This window comes from Stegodyphus dumicola, chromosome 9 (genome assembly GCF_044657685.1).
Source record: "Stegodyphus dumicola isolate Sdum_Otavi_A_Nest chromosome 9, ASM4465768v1".
Lineage (NCBI taxonomy): Eukaryota > Metazoa > Arthropoda > Arachnida > Araneae > Eresidae > Stegodyphus > Stegodyphus dumicola.
The window spans coordinates 107,752,957-107,780,721 of NC_140776.1; the positions used below are offsets into that span (position 1 = coordinate 107,752,957).

General features: G+C 32.9%; 1 protein-coding gene across 3 annotated transcripts in view; it reads right to left on the bottom strand.

Moving 5' to 3' along the window:
* The window catches only part of LOC118196520 (phospholipid-transporting ATPase ABCA1-like), a 416,944-nt gene that overhangs the window by 290,037 nt on the left and 99,142 nt on the right, over positions 1–27,765 (bottom strand). For 2 of the 3 annotated variants that reach the window (XM_085823882.1, XM_085823879.1), the window contains exons 2-3: positions 9,425–9,531; positions 2,466–2,549 (exon numbers count right to left, since the gene is read on the bottom strand). In XM_085823882.1, coding sequence (XP_085680008.1) covers positions 2,466–2,531 — 66 coding nt within the window. In that variant the 5' untranslated portion in view covers positions 2,532–2,549; positions 9,425–9,531. Of the gene's footprint in view, positions 1–2,465; positions 2,550–9,424; positions 9,532–21,263; positions 24,347–27,765 lie in introns of those variants that run through there. The other variant, XM_085823880.1, reaches the window with a different exon arrangement.

Consider the following 27,765-nt stretch of genomic DNA (forward strand, 5'->3'; position numbering starts at 1 on the left):
AATGAGTGTATGAGTTGTGGGAAAAAAAAATGAGGGGAATCTTGATGAGAGAGAACGTTCCCTTTGACTGCAGCTTTCTGTTGCTATAATTATAGCCATCAAGCAGATGGGTGTCATGGGGTAAATGAGTCCTGAATCGTACTCCTAAATGTAAAGTTGCTGGTTACGCTCCCCCCATTAGTGGATACTGTGGGAAGACGATGTATAGGACGTGCTTAAGCAGTTTATCTCAGTATTTCACTCTTATTGTACTCACTGTCACTCAACGAGCATTTAAGAACACAAATTTTCTTTCCTGCGAGGATAGCTAACTGTAAGCATTGATAACAATACACTAGATACAATGGCATGGCGAGAAATTTAGATGTTCCTAAACTCCCCAAAATTTATTGCTTTATTTAAAGGTTTCCGCATTGTGAGTGAGGGGACTTTACTTGAACGTCTCATGTTCTCATGATTTCGTATTTCTAACACAATAAAGTAAATCAAGGTATGCTTATTGTTAAACTAAAAAGTTAGGAATTTCAAATTTTTCTTCTTTGCAATTGTGGTTCAATTTTATAAAAAGAAGTACCGGAGGTCGTCTTATTTAGGGCTCCGTTGCGCTCCGGCTAGAATTGTAAATTATCTTAAGAATTTAGAAGTACCGGAGCCAGGCTCCGGTGCAATTTAAGCACTGGACTAAGCCATATTATATGATTCTTCATAACGCTGGTGATGTAAATAGAATTAAAACTAAAACAGCCATTAATAATTTTACAGCAGTATTAATTATCCAGTCAAATGCATTGAGAACCAAAACTAACTTATTCTAAATAAAGATTTCATCCTGAACAGAAGTCACTTCCTTTCATCCTTCGGACTGCTCCTTCCTGCTCTCTTCTATCAAAATTGTAAATGTTTTGAAATAGGCACGAGTGGTGTGTCAAGTTGTTTGTGGCCATAGGTTTTTTAAAATAAAGATAAGTATTTAATCTGCTTCGGTTGCGCACTTTGGTATTCATTACGGATCTCCGTATCTACACTATCAATGTTTCTACAATATCGTTGCATCTCAGTTTGCTTGATTACACACACGAACACATGTATATATTAAATTTTCATTTCATATTTGCTTTATACGAATAGCAAATATTTGTTAAATTCAAATGTATATATTTGAATTTAACGAATGTGAGGGAGGGGGACTTTACTAGAATGTCTCATGTTCTACCGTCTTAAAGGGAAAGGTTTCCGTATGTGAGGGAGGGAGACTTTACTTGAACGTCTCATGTTCTCATGAGTTCGTATTTCTAGGGAAATAGAGTATTGCAAGGTCTTATTGTTAAACTAAACCGTTACGAATTCTAATTTTTTTCCCTTTAAATTATGGTTCAGTTTTATAAAAAGAAGTACCGGATCTCATCTTTTTTAGAGCTCCGGTGCACTTCGGCTAGAATTGTAATATATCTTAAAAATAGAGAAGCTTGCAATTTAAGCACTGGTTCCAAAGCAGACGATTTGTAGCGGCCATATCACAAACTCCAAATCATTGCCACCTGTGACTTGTGATGTCAAGTAGAGCTCACTGGAGGCTGAAGTGTAGAGGTGTTGTATTCTCAGATGAAAGCTGTTTATGTCTTGGTGCTAGGCCAAATTTTGGTTAAAAGGTGGTCAGGCGAGTGCTTGGAACCAAACTGTCTGTGGCATAGACAGATTGAACATACACCAGAAATTAGAGTCAGGCAAGCAATTTCCTATGACAGCAGGAGCCCTCTCATCATTATCACAGACATTTTGACAGCAAATTTGTATGGTCTGGTGATTTCACTTGTTGTGCTGCCATTCTTGAGCAATATTTCACAGGGCATTTTCCAGCAGGATAACCACTTGTTCCCATATTGCTGCTATTACCCAATGTGCTCTATAAAATCTTGACATGTTACTTTAGCCTGCAAGACAGCCTGATCTTGCTTCAATTAAGCATATTTGGGACACGACTGAGTGACAAATTTGTCATCATCCACAACCATCACAGACCATTGCTGATTCGAATGACCAAATGCAACAGACATGAAATTCTATCCCACAAATTGGCATATGCCATCTGTACAACATACTGTATGCACGCTTGTATTCATCATTGTGGTGACCATACCAGTTATTAATGTACCACCATTTCTCATTTGAAATGGCTTCTCCCACACATACTTTAGCCTGTGACCTTCAAATATTGATCAAATAAATATGTTACCTAGGCAAATGCTTTCACTACACCTCATTCCCCTAAATTGATTTCTTCTTGATGTTAGGATTTTATTTTCCATCAGTGTTATTTATTTTCACTAAAAGTTATGAAGCACTATTTTCTTAAAATATAATATTACATACCTATAAACAATAAACTTAATAAAAATACTAATTAACAGATTGATATGAATTATGAGATTTACTGAATGAAAAAAGAACATTATAAGAATTGTAACCTTTTGTCTCTTGTGAAGAGTAAAATTTTTCCACAACAAAAGATATAACTGGTTCCAAAACCCCATTTTGTTTTTTGGTTTTCCCTGAAACAGAAATATTTAAAATGTCTTTAAAATATTAAATAAAATAACATTGTGAAATAAATGAATAAAACATGGAATATGAAGCTGCAATAATGAAAACATGTAAAAACATTTATATACAATTAAGTAGCAACAGTAATACAACAAAGTGAATGGCAAAAGCATTTAATGTTCTAGAGTTTTCTTGTAATGTACTTTAATAATACTTTTCCACCTACACAAAAAAATTTTCATCATGGTAGCAAGTCCATGGCTATGATGACTAAAATGAGTTAACTAATTATTTATGAAGAAGTAATGTGATTGGAATAGCTCTAAAAGAAGTAAAATAGCTGCCGATAAAAATGAAATTAACTTTATTGAGAAGTTAAAAGATATTATTTCCAGAAACTTTAAATAATAATATTATTTAAGACCTTTTAATTTGTATAACAAAGTAAAAGGGAAAGAAAATTGAAATGATATGAAAGATGAGTCTAAAAACATTAGAGTAAATTAAGAAAGATGCCAAAGCTCAAAAATATACAATTTTTTCTACTGATTAAGGTTCAATATTTATATTAAGCAGTATTAATTTAGACGATATGTTTGATAAACTGTGTTCTATACATGAAAGAGACTCTGGTTAACAAAAATATATCTTATATGAGATTTTTTTCCCTGTATTAAATATTAAGAAAGAATGGATATAGCTTTGCATATTAGTAAAATAGAAAACTTGGCTTCTTTGAAAGGACAGATTGATGAATGATGATCTCTAAAATGCTGGTAACTTTCCCATTTAAATGTAACTATTACATTAATACTTGAGAATCAAAGATTAATTGCAGAAGAAGCTAAATTTGAAGCAGATGATATTAAAAGAAATCCATTTTTCATTTAATGCTGCTTTAAAAAAATTGATTTATTTGTAAAAATGTTAGCCATATGGCTCATAATAATAGAAAATCGATTAAGAAGAGGTGTTTTAAATGTAACAAAACTGGACATTTAGCTGATTCCTGTAGAAAAGAATTTTATTAAAACAAACAGTTTTGTAAAATATGGACAAAAAATAATTATAATCAAAAAGATTATATTTCCCACTAAGATAAATGTCAAATTAGTACTAATAATCAATAAATAAAATTTTTAAGTGTAAATGAAGCAAATATTGATGATACAAGCAGTGCAATTATAGTTGAGTAGTTGATTCAGTTTCATCAACATCTATGGTTAATCATGAAGAACTCTTACCAGTTTTTAAAAATGTTGCATCAGAAATTTCTTTGACAAAAAGTCTGTGAAGTTGGTAATCTTCTATATCTGTCTAACAAAACGCATTGGGATTTAACTCTTGCTGTTAGTCTAAACAAGTAAACATGCAGAAAATAAAGTTTGAAAGATGTTTAAAATATAAAAGAAATGATTAGGTACTTGAAAGGTCCTGTCTGGGTCTTCATTATAAATGTTCAGAGAAATGTTTTACTTCAATGTAAAAATTAGAAGTTTTGTGTGATGCAGATGATGCAAGTGATAAAAGAAATGTGCAGAAACACTACTGGATATGTGATGTTTCTGCACATCTATTTAAGATACTAACTACTGGATACGGGATTCTATATAAAGGAAATCTTTAATATTATTTTCATTATCATTGAAAATAATGATGAATAATACACCAGAAAACCTATGAATAGTGATAACTAAAGTTAAACATGATATAAATCTTATTTAAAGATAAAAAGATACAGATTTGATTACTTTTATTCATACTTATCTCAAAATAAATAAGTTCAGTTATGAATTTTTGGATAAGAATAATTGCTTTGTTTGGGAATACATTTATTTGTAAACAGCATTTTTCTCAGTTGAAAATTAATAAGAAAAGAGCCTGATTAGCCAATGAACATCTATAATCCATGATGAAGATAATTTCTGGTAATTTCTCTCCAACTTTATCAAAAACAAAATGCGATTAAAAGTGTCATGTTATAGTAAGAAATAAAGATGTTTATAGCTATTTACATACATAGGTATTTTTATTTATGTGCCGGGGAAAAATTTAAGAAATAACAGAAAAATCTTAGGTAGTCATTATTTATTCTCAAGTTCTGTCCCACTGCCTGCCAGAAGTTATGGTGTTTAGGGGAGACTATTGTGGTACCGAAGAGCCCAGGTTTGAATCTCAGAGAAGGCAGGGTTGTAACTGTCTGTCTTTTCATAAGAGGCAATCGTGGCCAACTGTTAGGTGCCTTCACAATAAAATGGCTACCACTTCTGGCCTTAGGCATGACCAATACATGATAGGAAAGTGTCTGCCATTGGATTAAAAAAAAAAAAAGTTCTGTCCCCCTAGAAAATTTCTCTGAGTTTCCATAATTTGCTTACTTAAGTAATTTTATTTTACTTATTCAAAGAAATTTTACTTTAATTTATAACTTTAAATTAACCCTCTCAGTGTTATGGGCATAAAATTCTACGTATAGAAGGTACATAACATCTAACATTCTGTATAGAAGGTACATTCTGTATAACAGTCTCAATTTGCACCATGAATTCTTTCCTCCCAATATGCAAATTACTTTAACTGCCTGGACACATATCCAGATGCATGTCTGTACTTAAAAATATCATGAGTAATATTTTTGAATAAGGCAGGGCCACTTAACTGTTAATGCTTTTTGGGGTGACTAAAGTACGGTGTAGATGGCCTTTGTTTTACTCTCCTTTCATTTACCCACTTTAATTTTAAAGTCAACGTAAGACCAAGTAAAGCAAATGCATCTACACATCATTATTTTTTAGCAGCCCCCTCTGAAACTTTTGGAGACAATACTTGTTCATTTTGTGACCCTGCATTATGCTTTTACAAGATCATCCACCAGAAGTACAAGCAATCTATTATTTCCAGGGCTGCTTTGCCAAAAAACTGTAAGTATTTCAATTTTCATCAACAAAATTAGTGTCAGCAACAATTAACAAACAATTAAAACATGAACAGGGATATGGTTTGAAGAAGTGAATAACCTTCTTAAGTTTATCAAAGTTAATATGAAGGCAAAGACAAGTCATGAAGAATAACAATCCTGTACAAAAGCCAAATAATACTCACAGGAAATGAAATTTAATCTGCCAAAGATGAAAATATATTTCATCATCAAAAGATACCAACACATTGTTATGGTGGCATAACTATCAGCACTACAGGTATCAGTAGCATATCAGTAGCAAGAATTGGTATAAAGTATCTTTCCTAATGATGACTTTTTGAAACTGATATATATATATATATATATATAAAGAAAGAAAGCAACAAGATAAATGAAAAAGATTAAATGAAGAAAAAGAAGCCACAAACAAAAAAAAAAAAATTATGCCAAGAATCTTACGATTTCAGCAAGTCTGAATTTCAGAAGTTTTATGGATTTTAGATCATCAATTTAAATCTAGTAAAATGACATGTAAACAATTGGAGCTTCATTTATTGTTTAATTCAGATAGAACATTGCTAACCCTCCACAACCACTCAAAGATCGAAAGTATAATCATGTAATCATGGCCAGCATCAATAGAAGGTCAATCAACGTACTAGCTTTGGCCATAGTGTGGTCCAGCAGGTGCTGATTCGAAGAAAAATTCCATATGTTGAAAGAATGCTTGTAAATACATATAATGCAACAGAAGAACACAGCTATTATGTTATGGGTTCTTTTCCCTTAAAATTTTGATGCTTTTCTTGTTCTGGTGTATTTTTTCGGTGCCAAGCATCACAGACTGGTCTGGCTTCTTTCCTAGTAGTAACTGGCTCTATGACTTTTGCTTGTGCAACCATACTTTTCATCCTAGCAGTGTCCCTGCAATGGATTCCACAACTTGGGATTGGCCAAGAAATGAAGAAGAAGTTATCTTGTTTCTTCAATAAAGGGAAATTCTTCAGAAAAAACTATTGCATTTGAATAATTACCTCAAATTAAAATGTAACACATAGCCTTTTCTCTTGCAGGAAAGAAAATGGCATTTGCTCATGTTACCACCATGCAATTCATTTATTTATGATGCCCAGAGTTTATGTCTACTGAGTGCTAAGAACCAAAGGTAGCTCCAAATGCAGTGCGAGTTTTTGGGAGGTTTATGCACCGCATGGCATGTCATTTCAAAATAACTTCAAATTGATTACAATGCACAATTCATGTAATTAAAACTATTTATAACAGGATACAATATATATTAATTTTTAAGGAGAGATTCTAAATTTTATGTTTGTGTGGTTATTTACATTTTATAATTTTGTATGTAATTTGATGTATTGATGCAATTTTTTTTATTTGGCTTAAAAGTGAACTTAATTCTTAAATTGCCTTGTTCAAAAATATTGAATCAGTTTCTTGCTTTTTACAGGATGAATCTGAACAAGTGGGTAAAACTTTAAGGGGTGATAGAAGCCAGCTATACGAGCAATATTCATCATAGAATGTATGGTTGGAATGCAAATGGCAAGTCGCTAGGTGGCATTGTAAATGGTATAAAAGGGTCAGCCCTCGCACTCAGTGGCACTTTCTACTGTGACCTGCTGAAAGGATGGCTGGTTATACGCACCACAAAATGATAGACATACACTTTGTGTAAAGTGCGGCGGAGGGGAATGCGAATGAGGAATAGAGACTTTACTGGGACTAATTTCCAATGAGATGCTCTCCAAATCAGAAAACATTCGAGCATTTTCATTAACAGCTGTGTGAAGCGGAATCCTTCGCTGTAGCCGAACAAGACAGAGGGCATGAAAGGAGCATCAGGACACCAAAACTTGAAGAAGACATTCTGTGTAGGGTGAAAAATCAACCAGGATGTAGCACAAGTTTTCCGTGCTGTAAACGTGTCTTTAATGATGGTTTGTCGTATGCTGCAGGAGGACGGAATGCACTCCTATTGTACACAGAAGGTACAAACATTGTTACCAGTGGACTACCAGCCACGAGTTGATTTTACTGCATTGATCACAATGCAGAGCACCCGGATTTCAGTGAACATGTTCTGTTTACTGACGAGTGCACTTTTAGCCATGAGGGTGTTTTTAATACCCAGAACTCACACACATGGGCATCTATGAACCCACATGTTCTCATTCATTCCAGCGGCAGTTCTCCATAAAGGTTTGGGAGGAGATCCCCCATGACCATTTGGTTGGCCCATACCTCCTGCCATACCGTATGGACAGTGAATCATATCATACATTTCTATGAGAGGTGTTGTCAGAGCTGCTGCATCCAATTCCAATACCCATCAGGTCAAGAATGTGGTTCCAGCATGATGGTGCATCTGCACACTTCAGCTTAGATGTGTGGAACACTTTAGATGCAATGTTCCCAGAGTGATGGATTGGTGGAGGTGGTCTCATAGCTTGGCCACCAGGATCAGAGGATTTCTCGTGTTTGGACTTCTTCCTGTGAGGCCATATAAAAAGCCTAATCTACAAGTGCCCCATTGAAACTGATATGGATCTAGTTGTCAGGATTGTTGTTGTTGCTGGTGGTATTCAGGGAATACCTGGTGTCTTCGCTAATGTGCATCAATCTCTATCTCGCTGGTCTGAAATCTGCATTACAGCTGGCAGAACGCCTTTTGAAAAATTTCTATGAGCATGTTCTGTTAACAAAATGTTTTCTGAAATATCTCCTCTCATTCTTGTGTTAATTCTTTAAATGTGACAATGGAAAACTACCCTTTCACTTTTCACTGCTGTCATTCCTACCACACATTCTATGACGAATATTGCTCATATAGCTGCCTTCTGTCACCCCCTAAAGTTTTGCCCACTTCTTCAGATTCATCCTGTAAAAAGCAAGAAACCGATTCGATACTTTTTAACAAGGCAATTTAGGAATTAAGTTAAGCACTTTTAAAACAAATAAAAAAATACATCAATACATCAAGGGCAGTCATATCATTAATTAAAATTAAACTTTTATGCAATTAGGATCTGTGACTTTCTAAAAATTTTTAATTTTATTAACACAAAAGGTAATAAGACATAAATTTATTGAACTATTGTTTTCAAAACTTTTGTTCAGGTTCTTACCCTAATTGTTCTCTTTTCGATAACAATTAGACTAAGAATATTAAAAGTTACACAAGTTATAATATTCATAATTGCATATGACATATATTACATATATTTTGATTATGTTTTATACTGTTATAGAGAAAAATGTAAGGGGGCCGATGAAGAAACACGTTCTTTTAAATAATTTGATAGATGAAAAAGATTGGAAATCCCTGCTCTAAATGGTATGGAAAGAAAAACATAAACATTCAGGATATATTTCATGAACCAACAAATCTGTGATGTGATGTCCATTGATGGTGTACAAAGGCACAAGAAATACTGCTCATTAATGCTACAAAACATTTTCTGGGCAATTAAAGTTTTTATAAAGCACAAATTTTTATACATAAAATAAAATTACATTTATGTCCTTATTATAACTGGTGTCATACTTTTCCAATAAAATTTTTAATTAATATGACTAAAGAAATTTCACATGATTCATTGTCATACAAAACTAATCAATATTTATGCCTGCATGTCAAAAAAGGGGGGGAAGAGGGAGATACAGAAAGCTGACTAATAACTATATTAGAAATGACAAGTAATTATCTGGACCCCAGAGTAATTTCCTGATAATTTAAATAATAATTATTTAAATGATTATTCAATGCAAGTTGCATATGTACTTGCATTGAAGTAAGCAATCTATTATATGAACATTAAAACGTTTTTACTCCAAAACAAGAACATTTTTGTTATAACAATACATGTTATTGATTTCTCAACAAGAATTAGATCAGATAATCCATACAGAAGAAACAATAAACAAATTTCTCAACTAACGTACTTCTGATATAAGGATAATTTCCTATGCAATTCTTCAACTAGGTACTTTCATAGTCATAAGATAATATATGGTAGTTTCACACAAGTGTAATTCCAAAGAGCTGAGAACTAAAAAAAAAAAAACAGTAAATATTACTACTTACTCTTTTTTATTTAAGATAGAATACAGAAGTAACAAATATTTTAGTTCTACAGGTTCTCGTGTATCATCACAATAATGGATTAAAATATTTATCAGTCATTTTAGAAATGGAACAACAAAAAACATGAACGTATGTAAAATTTTCATAGATTTTTCATTCAATTATTTTTTTATTTCATTTTTTACATCATATGGTAATCAGGTATTTTGGTATATTTCCGTAGTTGTCTATAACATCAGAAAAAGGAAGACAGAAGATTTTCTATTAAAGTATTTTATTTAAAAATCCATTAACTCCTAAAATGTAGTAATCCTGAAAGCTAGAAGAAAGAACAAATCGTAAGACTCCAATCAAATTAATTAGAAACATTAATGAGTATTCTCACAACAGGGGACTTACCCTGTATTTGCCTTTTATCAAAAGCAGAAATCAGTAAATTATCGGACGAATGTTATTGATCCTGCTGTGGCGCCAAAACTCAAGACGATAGAAAGTCTATGAGGTCATCTTAAAACAATAATTATACGGAACATGAGATGAACAAAACCTGTAATGCTGCATCGTCATGTTGCTGAATTGTTTTGGTGATCTCTCAACAATCAAGCCATGCTGAGAGACATCAGGGCAGTGTTTGTATGCATGAAAAATAAAGGTTGGTTAGCAGTGTAGTTTTATATCTGATTATAGTGGTAAAATGATAACTATTAACAAATGTGAAACAGGACTGCTTCAATTAACAGATGCTAAATAGAACTGCTTTAATAGCATTTTTAATATGTTTAATGCATAATGACGACCATCAAGGGATATGGTAGGTTCTCTTCGGGAATACATTGGTTCATTCTCCTGGTACTGTAGTGTAATTTAAAATAATAATCTAGCAGTCTAATAAAAGTAATTTCTGTATTTATTTATTTATGCATTACTGCTTTTTGTGTGGTTTAGTATGGTAATGTTATCAGTCAGAGAATCTTGTTAACGTCAGTTGAGAATCCTGTTAACGAGTATCATCTGCCTAATAAAACAATGAAAATATATTTTCATCAATTGCTAATTAACTTACCATATGGAACAAGATTCCATTACCATCAAGAATTGCATATGGTATTAGGTGAAGAACTTGGGTAATTTTCTAAAAATTGAATATAATTAAATATCAATACATTAAAAATTCAGCGTTTGTTTGGCAATGATTTCAAATGTTAAGTCTGTATATTTCGAGTGCTGAAGAAATATCTTTCAAGTCTTTAATCCAGACTCGTCGAGACTTTGGCGATGCCGGATTAGGGTTTTTTCCGGATTATAGATCATCAATTTAAATCTAAGATGGCATGCAGAAATTATAAAATTAAAAATATGAAAGAATATTTTATGAAATAAAAAGCAATTATGATCTAAAGAGTATCAAAATTTACAAAAAAAAAAGCTTAATATTTATTTGTTTACTTTATTAAACATTTCTTTCAATGTAAGTTGTTTAAATTGCTTCATTTTATGTGCTAATACTTTCTCCTTAATTCTATAAACAGACATAATTTCTCGTTCAGTTACAAAGTCCCGCTGTTCAAGTCCTGTAATTGCTGTGCCGAGAATACGACTAACTTGTCAATCGAAATTTTTTCATTTTCACTAACCTCTCTGTCACTTTCTTCATGCCTTTATCCATTTTTTGCAGCAATTCCACTTTTTGTTTGATGGACATTGAAACATGCTTTCACTTTGTAGATCCTTTGGCAGCTCCACAATCGGAAACTCTTTTTGACATAATCGAAAGTTCAAGCTCACTTTTTATAAAATTGCTCTAACAGTGTGCAAAAAATAATAAGCTGGATCCAATTTGAAGATTAAGGAACAATGCAATCTGCAACATTAACTGAAATGGATAATTACATAATTTTAGCCTAGCTTATATCGTCTGTCATACATTAAATGTGCATGCGTAAACATATTATGCACACATCCGTAAACATATTATGCGCATGTGTAAACGCTATGCATGCGCAGAAAGTTTGAGGCTTTGAGGTTCATGTAGCTTTGAGGTTCGAATTATAGATCATTCCGGATTATGGACGTCTGAATTAAAGACTTTGTACTGTACTGGAATTATTGTGAATTTTCACTGATATAAAAAAAATTCTCTTTTAATAATTGGAAAAAAAAAATGCACAAACTAACCAGCTAATTTGGTATCAGGAGGAAAAGCAGAAATATAGTAGAGATCAAGTAAGTATTCTAGTATAGATTTTAATGGATAAGGTAAAAAGAAGAAATTAAAATTTTGAATAAAAGAAAAGGGGATTTAACATGTTTTATTTATTTATTTTTTAAAATTTTATTCCGTATTGATACTACATGGCAGCTATGTAAATAATTTAATTATCTAGCCAAAACAGTAATGCATATGCAGTTCAGAAGCATTATTCAATCTTTACCCTAAACTAAGTCTTATTCATGCAAGGGAAACATTCAACATGGAACAATAAAGCAAACACCCTTGACTCGCTTTCATTGGAAATTCTAATGAATTACAGAAGGTTCTGATGCCAAGTCACTTTGTTACTGCAACCTTTGTCACAAGCTTGCCTCCAGAAATTTGGAAACTTTTTCTCAATAAACCCAGCCATTACATTGTCACTAGAGAAGAATCACTGATAGCTTTCATCATTAATCACTTGAAAGGGTTCATGCCATGGAGAATTAACAATATGCAGCTTATTTTGTGTTGTATTTGAATTTTTTTTTCAAATAAATTTTGTGCAGACCCTAATGGAACTTAACCTGAAACATGGACCTTAAGAGACTTACCCACCAGATGAGGCATGCAGTCCCCACATGTTTGAAAATCTCAAGTTAGGACAATCAGCTTTATTGTAACATTGAAACCTACACCAGATAACTGTTTTTAATTATTAAAATCACACATTGCAAGAGTCATGAGAATGTGAAATTCACAGCTTTTGCAGTTAAGATTAAATACAAGGTGTGACACAAAACAAAAACGAGACTGGTCCGATAAATCATTGTACTTACAGAATCAGTTTCCCATGACATTATCACCTTCAAAGTAGTTCCCTTCAGCATTCACACAGTTCTGCATTCGATGCTGCCATTGCTTTTAACAGTTTTGGAATGAGGTTTTAGGAAGGCCCTTCAGGAGATTCTCCGTTTTTGCCTGAACCTCTTCAGCTGAGGTAAAATGGGTTCCCTTTACGTACGATTTAACTTTAGGAAATAAAAAAAAGTTGCATGGAGCCAAATCAGGTGAATAAGGAGGATACCCCCATCACAATAATGTTTTTGTTGGTTAGAAACTGCTTGATAGCTGTGTGAGCGAATGCACTGCCTTGGTGCAAAAGCCATCTGCCACTCCACAACTATGGCCTTTTTTTCCTAATTTTTTTCAAAAAGTCTTTTTATAGTACATCAATGTAGTAGTGTTGACTAACAGTCTGACCACTGGAAACCCATTCAATCATGATGAACATTCTGATCTACCACACTGTCCCTTCCCCCTGAAAAACCACTTATGCCATTCAAACACACATGAACGAGACAAAGTTTCATCCCCATAAGCCTCGGTTAACATTTGAAATGTTTCTTCCATGGCTGATTTCTTAAGTTTCACAAGAAACTTGATGTTGATTCATTGTTCGGTTTTTAAATTAGACATTTTTCCGGCAGAATGCAGTTGCACGTGTTCACTCAATGATGCAGTATTCCCCACTGATGTGGTCAAAAGTCGAAACCAGCAGCATGGATCTAGGAGGTGTGTGGCATGATGTCACCCAAACAGTCACCCTAACTCCACTCTGTTTTAAAGCTACCCACTTAATCTCGTTTTATATATATATATATATATACAAATGACTTTACTCTGGTAAACCAGTAATAAAGTTTATTCTTAAAAATTACAATATTCTAAAATTGAATAATAATGACGACATTAAAAATTCAGCGTTTGTTTGGCAATGATTTCAAATGTTAAGTCTTTGTGTATTTCGAGTGCTGAAGAAATATCTTTCATCAAGGAGCAAATTACATTACCTATAATTTTGGCCCATAATTTTAGGCAGTATAAACTTTCTCGTACAAAGGAATTTCTTTCAAAGTTCATTGAATCAAGATTATTTTGAAAGCCAAGGAAAAAAAAAACTGATTAGTTCTATTAATTCTTAGAAATGGATTCCACTTTCCATTTAAAATTAATCTTTCTTCGTCAAAAGTGCAGATAAGAAATTTTTTAGAGATTTTTACTTTTAATCAATTTTTTTACTTTTTACTTATTTTATAAATTATTTTTGTATATTTTCGCTTCCTTTTCTTGCAGATAAACTCTGACACAATTTAAAAAATTGGTATAAATCTTATCAGTAATTACTAAAGCAATTTTTAGAGTACTCCATTAATAAATCATGTACCTCAAATACATCTATCAATAATGTAGAATCTTTACCTTCAAACCATTAGTTTTATCCATAAAAATATAAATGATTAACCAAGCTGTATACCACAAAGGCTGAGTTTTTAAGATATAATCAATCAAAAGTATTTGCTTATATATAATTAAAGCAATTTTTACATTTAGTAACTTCACTAAAAGTATAACACAATTTTTTAGGAATATTTACAAAACTCTCATACATTTGAAAAGATAGATTAGGTAAATTAGACTTTAAAATTAAACGCATTAATCTGCGCTTAAATAATCATTTTTCTATGATTCATAATATTTAAACTATATTAACACTTATATGCTACATTCTAATATCTAAATGTCTATGTACTAAAATCTCATTGGTATATAAAGATCAGAATGTAAAATAAAACTAATTTTATTATTTAATCAGATAGTCTGATTCATGTTCACCAACATTAAAACAATCTTTTAGGAGGAAAAATAAACATATTTTACTCTTTTCAAAACTTATTTATTGCAGTATTTTCTGTATAATTATACAATGTTTGTTTACCTAAAATAATAATTACAGTATTAATCAAATTCTTTTTCTTTTAAACTAAATTAATTTTTTTTATTTAATTAGATAGTTTTTCTCAAGCTTGCTATTACTAATGATATCTTTCAGGAAAATACATATATATTAATACAAATAAGTCTCTGCCATTTGGGGAAAAATGGTACACCAGTAAGTTATGGCTAAATTGTCTGATATAAAACGTCATTTCAGAAGGTTGAACATTCATTAACAACATAACCCTGGAATATTAGCGATTTTGTATCAGCAAAATATTGTCAAAAGTCGTTAATTCGGACACCCATAATACGGAATGATCTATAATCCGGACCTCAAAGCTACAAACTTTCTACGCATGCCTCGCGTCGACGCATGCGCGTAAGACCTTTACGGCTGTGAATATGCGCATGCGCAAAATATGTTTACGAATGCGCGTTTAATGTATAACGGACGTTATAAGCTAAGCTAAAATTATCTAATTGAATTAATGTTGCAGATTGCGTTGTTCCTTAATCTTCGAATTGGATTCGGCTTATTATTTTTTGCAGACTGTTAGAGCAATTTTATAAAAGTAAGCTTGAACTTTCGATTATGTCAAATAGAATTTCTGATATATATTTACTAATATGTAAAGGATCTACAAATCGAAAGTATAATTTGAAGTCCATTAAACAAAAAGTGGAATTGCTGCAAAAAATGGATAAAGGCATATCCTTTGTTTATCTAAACTTTAACGTTTGTTTATGTAAACTTTGTTTTATCTTTAACCCCGCAGGCGCGCAAAGAATTGGAAGTTGATCTGTCAGCACTATCCTTATCTTCAGGGCAGATATTTTTATTTTATTTGGCTTATAATTCCTTACTAAACGTAGTATTTCATCTCGATGTACTCCGCCTTTAATATGATTTAAATCAAATTCCTCGTCATTATAATTTGCTTCCGATAGCAAAGAAAGTGACACTGAGATTATTGAAAACGAAAAAATTTCGATTGACAAATTAGTCGGTATTCTCGACACAACAATTATAGGACTTGAACAGTAGAGCTATCTATAATCCGGAAAAATCGATTATCCGGAATCGCCGAAGTACCGACGAGTCCGTATTAACGACTTTTGACTGTATATTTTTTTATGCGAAAATGTCAAGTTTTGAGCTGAATGAGCGTCATTTGCAGCAACTTTTGATTTACTTCTTTAATTTGAAGAAATCTTTGCTTGTAGAAGCACACCAAGGTTCTTTAATATACTAAGGTTAGGCCAGGAACGGAAAAAGCGTGCCATTGGTTGCTGGTAGTGACGTCACCTGGGAGACAAGACACATCGGCCGACGCGTCTGCTACATGATTTTGGTAATGGAAAAAATGTAAACTAAAGCAAAATGATCATTTTATATGTGGTAGATACACGGGAAATACCGGGTACTTTCCGATTTCTTTTTGTTAAAGAAAATGTTTATTTTATGCACAGAATTCGTACGAATGCTGAAAATAATTGTAAACATTAAATTCTTTTCGTAAAGGAAAGCATTAGAAAATGAAAAACGATATTTAAGTTAATTAAGGGAAATAAATATTGTAAAACAAGGTATTTTTCAATATTTTTTCGTAGTATTGTTTGCACTAAATAAATCTTGTTGAACAGAACACATTATGGCATAACTGCTAAGACCATGGTAAAAACATAATCAAAAAGTATTATCTATTTATTTTCATTGCTCATGCACTTTTTTTAATACAAATGAACTTTGACATTCCATGAGAAATATATGATCGTGATTTTCAGTTTAAATTACATATCTCAAGCAAAAATGTATATAAAAAGATTTGACTTAACAAATTCATATTTAAATACCATAAAATTCTACAAATTTCTTAATATCCATCATTATACTTTATACTGTATAGTCATAATCTCCTATGCTACGTACAGCTTCATTTTCGTGATTATCACATTTGGTGTAGAAATTATGTGAGGCAATTAAGATCTCGCTATCTAATGGTTTGATTTTCATTCCACGATGGGCCCACCAGCGGCCGAGCGGTAAAGTCGCTGAACACTGGTAGTTCGGTACGAATCCCGCGAACGCTCTGGCTGCATGGGCGTTTTCGTGGTTTTCCTCATGTGTAACGTGTATACGAGCCAGTTTCCTTGAGAAAGTCTTCCACGAAGGCATCACACCTATTACGCAGATAGCCCTAGTGTGCTTTGCCATAATTAAACACACCACCACATCTTAATTTCAATTCAGCCTGTACATAAATTAAATATTTTTAATTACTAATGTACTGTATTTTTTATCAGGTTGTTTCTTAAAATATTTTTGTTATACTCGAAATATGTGTTCAATATTGAATTATTTTTCTTTCTCTTATAATTAAAAACAAGTTATATGGAATCAAAATTAAAACATATGCAGCAGTTAAATAACACTGAACAGAATATCTTACTTACTCTTTCGCTATTTGTATTCTAGCATTATACACAGATTTGTTTTCCTTCAGGTTCAAGCATGTGTAAGTTATACCAATTAAATTACATCACACATACCTGTAATGCATCAGTTAAATAACACTGAAAGAAATATGTCACTCACTCATTCGATGTTTGCATCATAGTGTGGTCGAGAAATTGTTCTTTCCTCACGGTGAGGCATGTATCAGTTTACTTAGTTCGCAAAGCGTAACCCTGACGCTGCTTCAATACATAGAATTACGTTTGGGATGTAAAGAAAGTAACCAAAACATGTGAATGAAATTGGATAGGCGAATTTATTAACTAATCATTCAGGTACTCAGTATTGGTAAACTGAGTTTAAATATCTCACTACGATGTAAGTCTCATACACAAAATGAAGATTATGATAAAAAAGGATATAAAATGAGAAATTTTTCAATTTAAATGTAAAATAGCAGTAAAATGAAAAAAAAATGTAAAATTACATCACTATGTATGAAAACTACATAAATTCATTAAAAAATAGTTATTTTATCTGGTTGTAAAGAGTGTTTTCCGCCAAAAAACGTATTAACGTGTATAATTCTGACACAACGCTATAACACAATTTGCCACTTCCGCCTAGGTATAATAGCAAATTAAAAACACAAATCAAATCAAACTGTTGATGCAACAAAAGTAAACAAACGCCAAGAACTAACACTGTCACCCACATGACGTCATGCGTATGTGGCATAACTTTCTCCCTGCACTGCGCATCGCTCTTGGGCCCCCCCTGGAAGCACACAGTAAGCCTGCCTTAAGTGAGAGAAGTTGTGATGAGTGGTTTCAAAAGTTTAAGAACAGTAAATTTGACATTGAAGGCAAAGATTGGTGTGGAAGAATAAAAGTGTATCAAGATGCAGAATTGGAAGCATTACTGGATGAAGATTTGTGTCAAATGCAAGTAGAATTTGCACTTACATCAGGATGACTCAATTTTACATCATTTAAAATCATTAGAAATGATTCAAAAAGGCAAGGAAATAGGGTTAAAAGCTGAGAAATGTTTAACACTGATTTATTGCATGTGAAATGCTGCTTGGCCAGGCATAAATGAAGTGGTTTCTTGCATCATATACTTCACTGGTTACGAAAAATGGATCCACTACGATGACCCAAAGGAGAAGAAATCAGCCATGCTTCAACACTAACAGACAACAAGAAAAAAAAGAAAAAAAAAGATGTGTATATGGTAGAATCAACTTGGTGTCATGCATCATGAGTAGCTCAAACCAAACGAAACCATTACTAGAGCCCTCTGTCAAACACAATTAATCAGATTGATCCAAGCACACAAAATATGCCCACCACTGCTCCAGAAATGACAAAATTATTTCCTACATGATAAAGTTCATCCACACATTGAAATGGCAATCAAAATCTACTCAGAAATACTTAAATGGGAAGTTTTCTTCTTCCTGCTATATTCACCAGACATTGCTTCTTCTGATTACCACTTGTTTCCATAGATGATGCATGGCCTGTTTCACCAGCGCTTTACATCATATGAAGATACCAAAAATTGGATTGATTTGTGGATAGCCTCGAAAGATGCAGTATCCATATGCTGCCAGAAAATGAGAAAAATAGTGGCTAGGGATGGGGACAACATTTTGAATAAAACATAATGTACAGTCTTTCACAACATGTGCCCAATTTTTGATTAAAAACAAGGCACAGATTTATTTGTACTCCTAATATAAGATATATAATATGAAAATAAATTACTGGCAAATTATTAACTTAATTGGCAATAGCATTCTAATTACCCCCTATCAATTTCTGATTTTATTTGTGTAAATTCCTGTTCATTCTGCGTCATTTACATCATTATTTCACCTGCAATAGTTAATTCAAAAGCTCCTGTCCAATCACCATTTAAAACTGAAACAAAGGAACTGAACTTATAAACACTGCAGTTGTTTTATATGCAATTTCTTTCACTGCTTGCTCTTGAAATATTAAATCATTTAAGAAACATAATTAACAAGTTATTAATAATAATAATAATAGTAAAGCATATAATTAGGAATATCTAGGATAAAAGTTTACAATTGGGTATCCCTTTGTTTTTTTCGGAGATTCTTTTTTGACGCCGAGGTCGGTATCAGAAAGGCACAATTCCGAGATGGCCGCTACACAAAACCAAAATGAGAAGTCAAAGAACTGCATGAACTCGGTGTTGATGTACACATTGATCTATTTTCACTTAAAAAAAGTCAGAGAATTGCACAAACTAGGCATTGCGGACTGCCTTAACTTTGTCCATGTATACATTGATCTGTTTTCACTTAAAAAAAAAAAATTCAGGAATCTAAAACAAAGTTAAAACTATCATGGTAACCAAAAATGGGGTTTCATCGCCAAAACTGAACAAAATTTGTCACCAATAAAAAGGGCACCCAGTTCTACACAAGAGTTACATCCAGCTGTTATTGCTAACCATAAACCTCACATATTAATGCTTTTTGTAATTGTAACAATTTTTCTAAATAAATTAAAAAAAAAAAAAAGGTGATAATTTTATAGTCATAACTAGGCAACAAGAATACAGAAACAATGACATAAACTAAATTTTTTGTTCAACCAGAAGATAAAAGTTTTTAATTCTCTAATGCAGGGCTTCTTAAACTTATTTCCGACACAACCCCTTTTTATCACTGAGGTTTTTTTCGCAACCTCAGGACCCCATAATACTTACGAAAATTTTGTGGGACCTCATACGCATTGCGCCTCGAAACGTTTTTTCTTTGTCCGTATTATCTCATCTTTATCTATTTTCAGATACATTGTGTAAAAATATTTGGTAATTGTAAAATTATTATAATAAGTTAAAGAAATATCAAAACTGCTAAACTTTTTGACAATCCTTTGCTGCATGTACCGCGACCCCCATGGGGTTGTGACCCACAGTTTAAGAAACTTTGCTCTAATGTATTCCTTTTTACATCTGTTAAATGCACTGCCATTTTAATGTTACAAAACTATAAATTATAAAATGTTACACATACATTTTTCTACCTACAGAAGAAAGTAAATATTTCCCACTGTTTCCAGTTATAAAAGTACATTTAAAAAGAAAACTGGAGATGAGTTATAAATAATAAAGTTACAATAAAAAATCAAAATGGAAAAGCTGTTTTTCAGAAGAAAGTAACTGATTGAAAAAATACTTGAAGAAATGCTGAGAGAAACAATTGCACTGCTTCTGTTTATCATTTTGTTTATGCCACATTCAGATTTGCTTAAAATGTTTATAAAAGTTCAAAACATACACCACATAAAGAAAGAATTATGCTTTCAATGATTTTTCACATGAGAGGTATTATTATTTTTTAAATGAAATTTAATTACATGAAAAGATTTTATTTCAAAAAATTATTAATTATAAATACTAACAATGATACCTTGTTTCAAATTTTAGCCAAATAAATACACTGTAGCTTATTTTGATTTACCCTTTTAGCTATTCACTGACAATCTTATGTACTATAAAGAATATCACTAAAATAATTCAAAAAATACTTTTAAAAAAATTAGTCACCATTTCTATTAACAAGCAATTTATCAAAAACTGCAACAGTACTACAATGATACTGTCACAAAACAAAAGTCAAACAGGTTTCAAATCTTCATTATAAAAATTTTGAATCAGTAGCATCCTAATTTTAGAAGTTCTATATGCATCACATGAAATAAGCAGTAAAACCTAACTCTACACCTTTAATTTGTTGTAGCATTATAACAGAAATTTTCACAATATGTCTAAAAATATACAAAGTACATATTCCTAGTATGTATTCTGAGTGCATTCATCACCACTGAGTTCATTCATGTCCATAGGAGTGATAAAATTTTTATGAATTTAATTTAAAGATATATAGACTGTCTTACATTAAAATACAACTCTAATCAATTCACATATTATTTCTGTATTTAATTTCTAATTAACATTAGGAGATCTGAATCAAAATCAGTAATTACATGTATCTAAACAGATCACTGTACATGGTTTTAATAACACTAGGACGATTTTTTCATATATGCAGACAGATGAAAGAAATAAAAATCCATTATTCCATTGAGGAAAACTTTGCCAATACGACAAATAGCATGCAGGAGGAATAAACATGAAAAGCAATCTAGTTACAACTGCGAGTATTCCCTCTCGGATCAAAATTAAATTCTTCGGAATATCACAGGTTATATGACATACGCACACTTACTTTATTTACTTTCGGAACATCAGAAATGCAAGGTCCAGGCTGCACCGGGAGGTGAGTAAGCAAAGTTGAACTTGACCTATATAAACCGTTAAGCCTTTCTCTAACACAGCTGAAGATTTTTCATTTTCCCCGAAAATGAAACTTATGATCCATTTTGTGACAATTTCATTCAAGGAAAAAGGCAGATGATACACATTTCGCTGAACAATACATTTAGAACACACTTCACATACGCTCACGTAACACAATGAATAACTATGTAATCTCTAACTCGCAGGAAAGGATGCTGAGAGAACATTTCTAAAGAGCTCCAAGATACCTTCACCCCTTCAGGAATCGCCGACATGCGAAGGAGGATCTGTGAGGATGTTCTATGGCTGCCAGATCAGTGGCGGCTTACAGAATGCAGACTATTTCGCCAAACAATCCCCTTTCCCGCCGGAAAGGTACAATTTGCTTCTGAGGCTGCGCTTTTTAATGTACTTATTATTTACTACTGCAATTTTAATGTTTATTCTTCATACTAAGAACACCTTTTTTGGGAAGAAGGAGAATTCCACAAGGGCTATCCATGTTTTTAAATTTTGAATTGCTATAAAATAAATTACAATAAAATAAATACCAAGTTAAATGTTATTTTTCTATTATAATTCTGATACTGAGAGAATAAGCCATACTTTTTGGAGGAAATTTTATGTGCTTCTAAATATTCTGGAGTATATAACTCAATCGATGCTTAATATGCAGTATTAAAAATTATGCATATTAGTTGAATTTATATAGAATCCAATAAGTGCCATTCCTAGGCCATTGGCTGCCCGCTTACTTTCCTAAGATTGACGTCCCCAAATTGGGAAAAAAAAAAAAAAAAAATGCTCAATGATTACTAAAATTTTTATTCTATACTCACTAAGTACTTACATACGACAAATTATATAAAAAGTGCTTACATACGACAAATACTTACAATGAATTTAAGGAATTTAAAATATTTAGACGTGGTATACGAAAAGTACGGCCGCCTCTGACTTTGGTCGCCCGCGTACTTTTACGCGCTGCACTCCCGCTAGGAACAGCACTGAATAGAATTATACTAATCAACAGATTTCTTTTTTCCCTACAGGTTAAATTCTTTACATGTAATCCTAAATTTTTCCTAGCTATAAACGATGATTAAATTTCTTTTGTAAAAAATTTTTAAGCATTTTATACAAGTTCATTCTTTCCATTATTTTCAGTGTGACAAAAGTGTTTATCTCGTTGAAGTACGATATTTTGATATTTTAAGATTTCAAGAACTATAATGCTTGCTTAAAAAAGACATATAGCCTTACTAAAAAACAATTTGAAAACTTTTCGTTTATATATAATTAAGACTTAATTAGTTCTATTTAAATGATACAGGTTCTGTTGAATCGTATTCATTAATTTATTATTCAGTTAAACACTCAATAATCTTTTTTTTTTTTTTCTTTTTTTTTTTCCAAAACTAAGATATTGATATGAATTAATGTTTTTCTCTTTTAGGCGGGAAAATTCTCTCGCAAAAGGAAATAGGATAATCAATTAGTCAATCAAATAAAAATTTTCAAAGAAATTTCTTAAAATTCTTATAATATTTTGTTGGATTATTATTAGTTTTAAACAGGCGGTTTAATCTTTTTTGGCATGCATTTAGATAGCACTTTTTATTATTTCTAGCTAATTTTCATGAGTTGTTTTGTATTCACTTTCTCGCCAAATATGTCCGATAAGGTATTAATTTAGTTACCGGAAAGGCATTTTGAATATTTCAAGAATATGAAACAGATTCATAGCAATGTATGCTCAAGACCGTTATAAAATGGAATTTGGAATTATTTGGTGGTTAATATTTTGTGATAATGATTTCAAATTCCATTTACATTTTTTTTTCTTTTTTCTTTTTTCTTTTTTTTTTTTTAAATACTGGTTTAAAAAAGCGACGTTTCGCTCTCTATATCACAAATCCTTCACATTTTTTGTTGCTACAACTAACTTCACTTTTCGAAATTCATATTCGGCTTTCCTTCAGGCTATAAACTTGTCAAAAGACATTAAGATGAGCTTTTCTGATCAAATATTGCCTTACTCCAATATTCAGAATTCACATTTTTGATAAATTTTGAGAAAGAAATTTGACTTTTTTTTTTTTTTTTTTTTTTTTGTGTGTGTGTGTGTGTGTGTGTGTGTGTGCGCGCGCGCGTCTTTTCTGATGTCTTATTTTTTCCTTTTTGCTCTTACATCACTTAATCTGGGATTATTTTAATTATTTTAGAAAATATTGTGTTGTATTTCACAGGGCATCAGTGAAAGGTCTCTCAAGCCTTTTTCTGTTTTGAATTTTGCCATTAAATAAAATGCTTTGAGCACCATTTTATTTCATTAGAAACTTTTAAATGTTCTTGATAAACAATTTCAGCAACTTTCCCAATAAATTTCGTTTTTTATAACTTCACAGTAAAATCAAATCTGCGAATTTCTAATCGCATGTTTTCCCGAATGAGCATAATAACATTGAACTGATACAAATTCTAAGAAATCTTTATTGAAGAATTCAATCTCATGACTTTTCATATATTAGCCGTTCTTTCTCTATGCAAAATAATGTTATAAACACACATGCCTTATTTATTACCGATGGTTTTTTGTTTTCAGTCAAAGTAGCCTTCAATGACTTTTGTGACATGATTTTCCAGGTCAAAAGATAAAACGCCGAATTTAAGATAAATACTTTATCCTTGGATAAAATAGTTTGACATATACATAAACGATTTTCCGAAGTAATGCTAGAAAGTCATTAGCTCTGATAAATAATATCAGAGTAAGAAACGTGAAAAATGCACAATGTACTCACCGGGACTCAAATTCCGAATCTTCCGACAACCAGCTGGGCGTACTTTCTAATTACCTACGTTCCTGATCTTCCAGTTGCTAGTTAGATGTGCTTCTAATTACACCACGATGGCATGCGGTAATAAAATTACTGACAAATGGTACCTCTGTTGCAAATAACTATTCTATGCCAGACTTGTAAGGAAGTTTCATTTTTTCAGAACTGCATTGCTACGCCACAATTATAGGGACGCATTTCTCATGCGGAACATAATATATGAACTAACTATATGGATTTTCAGAGCAGAAAGAATTGGAACTGATTGCAATATAGCCAAACTCATTACGATTGTCTAACTAAAAAGGAAGGATGCCATGGCGGAGAACTTAAGTTCTCCAAGAAAAATTTAAAAAAGCTGGTAAAATGGCTCATAGTCACGTGACGAAAGTAAAGATGGGCAAAACCGCTCTTTTGTGAAATCGTATCAGAACCGTTCACTTGCTGAAGGCTCAGGTGCGAAGCACATAGAGAACAGGCGCCTACGCTAAAAGCCTCATCCTGTATGTAACGCGTAGCGAAATGACATAGCTTTCCTACCATAAAATTAGTAAGTGTTAGCTGAAGATTCTAAAAAAAGAATTCTCAAAAGATGTTGCGATGATAAGAGCCTTGCGTATAAGACCTTCGGAGAAGAAGGTAGACTGCATAAGAAGTAGAAGAGATTAAGTTCAGAAAATAGTTGTGTGAATTTCCTGCTTTCCTATTTGTCTGTCATAGAAGAAGTGCTAAATCTTTCCTAATCTCCGGATTCCGCGAAATTGATGAGTAGCATAGCTGCTTAGAAGCCTGTTTGCAATTGTTCTGCAGAATTCTTTGCTGATCTGATTTTGCCAATATAGGAGATGATGGAAGTTAAGAACAAGTTAATCTTTTCATCTTGAATCCATTTCATTGCGTCGCTGAGGTCTTTAGGGGGTGGAGTAATTTTACCTTTTAGTTTCTCGCTGTAGGTAGCTTGGCTGGGGTTTTTCTGCGCTGGGATTTCGGCAGTTTTGGAGTTAGGGAAGTTTTCTGCGGAGAATTCGGAAGCTTTAGACTGGTGAGGGCTGCTTTTCTTTTCGAATCTTTTCTTATACTTGCTGCAGCCTCTATAGTTGCTGACGTGGCAGAGCCCGCAGAAAATACATTTAAACTTGTCTTCTGGCTTCATGTTGCATTGGTTGCTTCGATGTTGTTGCCCGCACTTTACACATCTGACGGGATTACTGCAACAATATTGCGAATGATCGAATTGCTGGCATCAGTAGCATTGGACTGGCCTTTTCTTGGGATTGAATTTCTCTATGATGATGTTAAAACTGAACATATTATTAAGCTGGTGAATCTTATTGCCTTCAGGGGATCTTTTTAGATCCAGTAAGTAGATAGGGAGTTTAATTTTCTGTCCTTTATGGGTTTTGGAGGACTGCTTGACTTTTTCTATTGGATATTTCCTGAATTTAAGGTCTTGAAGTATGGCATCTTCTTTAATAGTAGTGGGGAGGCTCTTCATGATAACTCTAATTGCCTTCTCAACTTCAAACTGGTATGAATGGTAGGGGATCTTTTTTCCAAGTAAGAGTTCGTTCATCACACTGTAATCCTTCAAGTTCTTCGTATACACGAAGATGGATTTTTCCTTTCATTTGTGATTCATGAGGTTCTGTTCAATTTAGAGTGAACATTTCGTCTAGAGTCATCCAATCAACCTCGTCTTGTGAGAATACAATGGGTGGGAGCGGGTTGTCAGCGTTGGCTCCTCCTTCGAGGTTTTCCTCGGCGATTTTCCTAAGTACTTGAAAACGGTTTTCCTGTGGTATCTCCATCGGGATCGGTTTTTCATGAATTTTAGCAGTCTTTTTTGACATAATCCATTTTCATTATTAAGAATGGTAGGTACTTGCTCCGTTCTTTGCTTCTTACTGAAGAGTTTGGACGTTTTCATTGCGTGTTCCATCGTAATTCTATTCTGATCTTCAAGGGTTTTGGCTTCCTTTAATCGTTGTTCAAATTCCAATTGATGAGTCAAATAATCAGCTCTAAATTCCTGGATAAGTTTCTGAATTTTTTCGTCTCTAATTCTTTTCGCATTCGTGATTTCCTTCTCCGAACTCATATTTTCCTTTTTAGTTTTCGCTTTTTTCCTTAGTCTGGGGTCTTTCAGAAATTCCTCGCGTCTTGAAGTAGATGGCACGGGCAAAGTAGATAATCCAGAATCCGTACAGTCGGCTAGCCTCATTATCCGTAATTACTGTCCTAAAAAAGGACATGCTTGCCCTGTAACCCTAAGGGTCACTCTCAGAAGTCAAAGAAAATACTCAGTAAAAACTAAAAGTAATGTAACTGACTGCCTACGGGACTTTGTCGGTTCGTGGTAAAATGAGCAGCTAACCAAAGTGCATCCAACACGCTCGGAGTCATAGCTCGGAATGTTCGCTTGCTGAAATGAATCGGTTCTTTTTGATGACTCACCTTCCACTAACAACAGTTAGTGAGGATGGAATGAAGAGTGCAAAGAACTGAACGAGCAGTGCAAGCAGAGAGATCGGAGCCGGTTAGAGAGCTTCGAGCGAAAAGCCAAAAGAATAGAAAGAGCTGTGAGATTGGAAAAACCGACTCAGTCAAACGCTAATATTCCCTGAACTGATTTCTTTTCACTGAAGTTTTAGATCCCCTAACACCTCCTTTTTACACAGAACCAACGATAAAATTCTAGCATAAAATTCAAAAAGCTGGGAAATGATAAAATTAAATGGGAGAATAATCATTCTTTTCTCTTCTAAAATGAGAATCGAGCTTACCCAGCAGGCATCCAACAAGAGCTCTCCGTGAACTGTAAAAGAACTACAGTTTTCAGTTACTCAGTTTTCTGGAATCGAAGTTAATTCATTCAGTAAAATAAATCGGTTCTTTGAATCAGTTCTGGAGCGAATCATCCAAACTCCAGACGGAAAGGACCCTGGTTCGTATTCACTCCCGCATGCGCGAATGCAACGTTACATGCCAGGGAAAGCGCTCATTCAGCTGGCCGTTCTTTATGATCTGATTCCATGTTTATCAGTGTTCAGCCAACTTATCTGCGTGGTCACAGGTGACAGGAAGAATCATGAGATGCTGAATCGTCACAATAAACTGAACTGAGAAGATAATTGCTGGATGGAGTATTCAAAGAAATTACAAGAGATTTCAATATCTTGTTATGCTTTTTACGGAAAGAAAAAATACGAGTCATTTAAATTACGATCACAGTGACATAAATAAGGAAGAGTCCCTAACGGGAGAGAAAAACATTAAAGTTTTACTTCTGTTACTGCTTGGAAAGACGAAATAGAGATTTGGATGGACAGTGCCTTTGAATTTTTTGAAGTTAGATTCTGAATGGAGTCTGCAGATCACTGTTCCCGATGTCGTAATGCTACTACGAATTTTCCTTACAAGTGCTATTTGTTTAGTAGAAATTTTTCTAAATACAAATTCATTAAAAAGCACCTAAGACCTAAAAATAAGTTTCTCCCGTTTAAGAGAGCTTTCTGGTATCACAAATAAAACGATTTTAGAAATTCTGGTATCACAAAAATAGCAGCTAGAGTAACTATACAAACTTCTAGA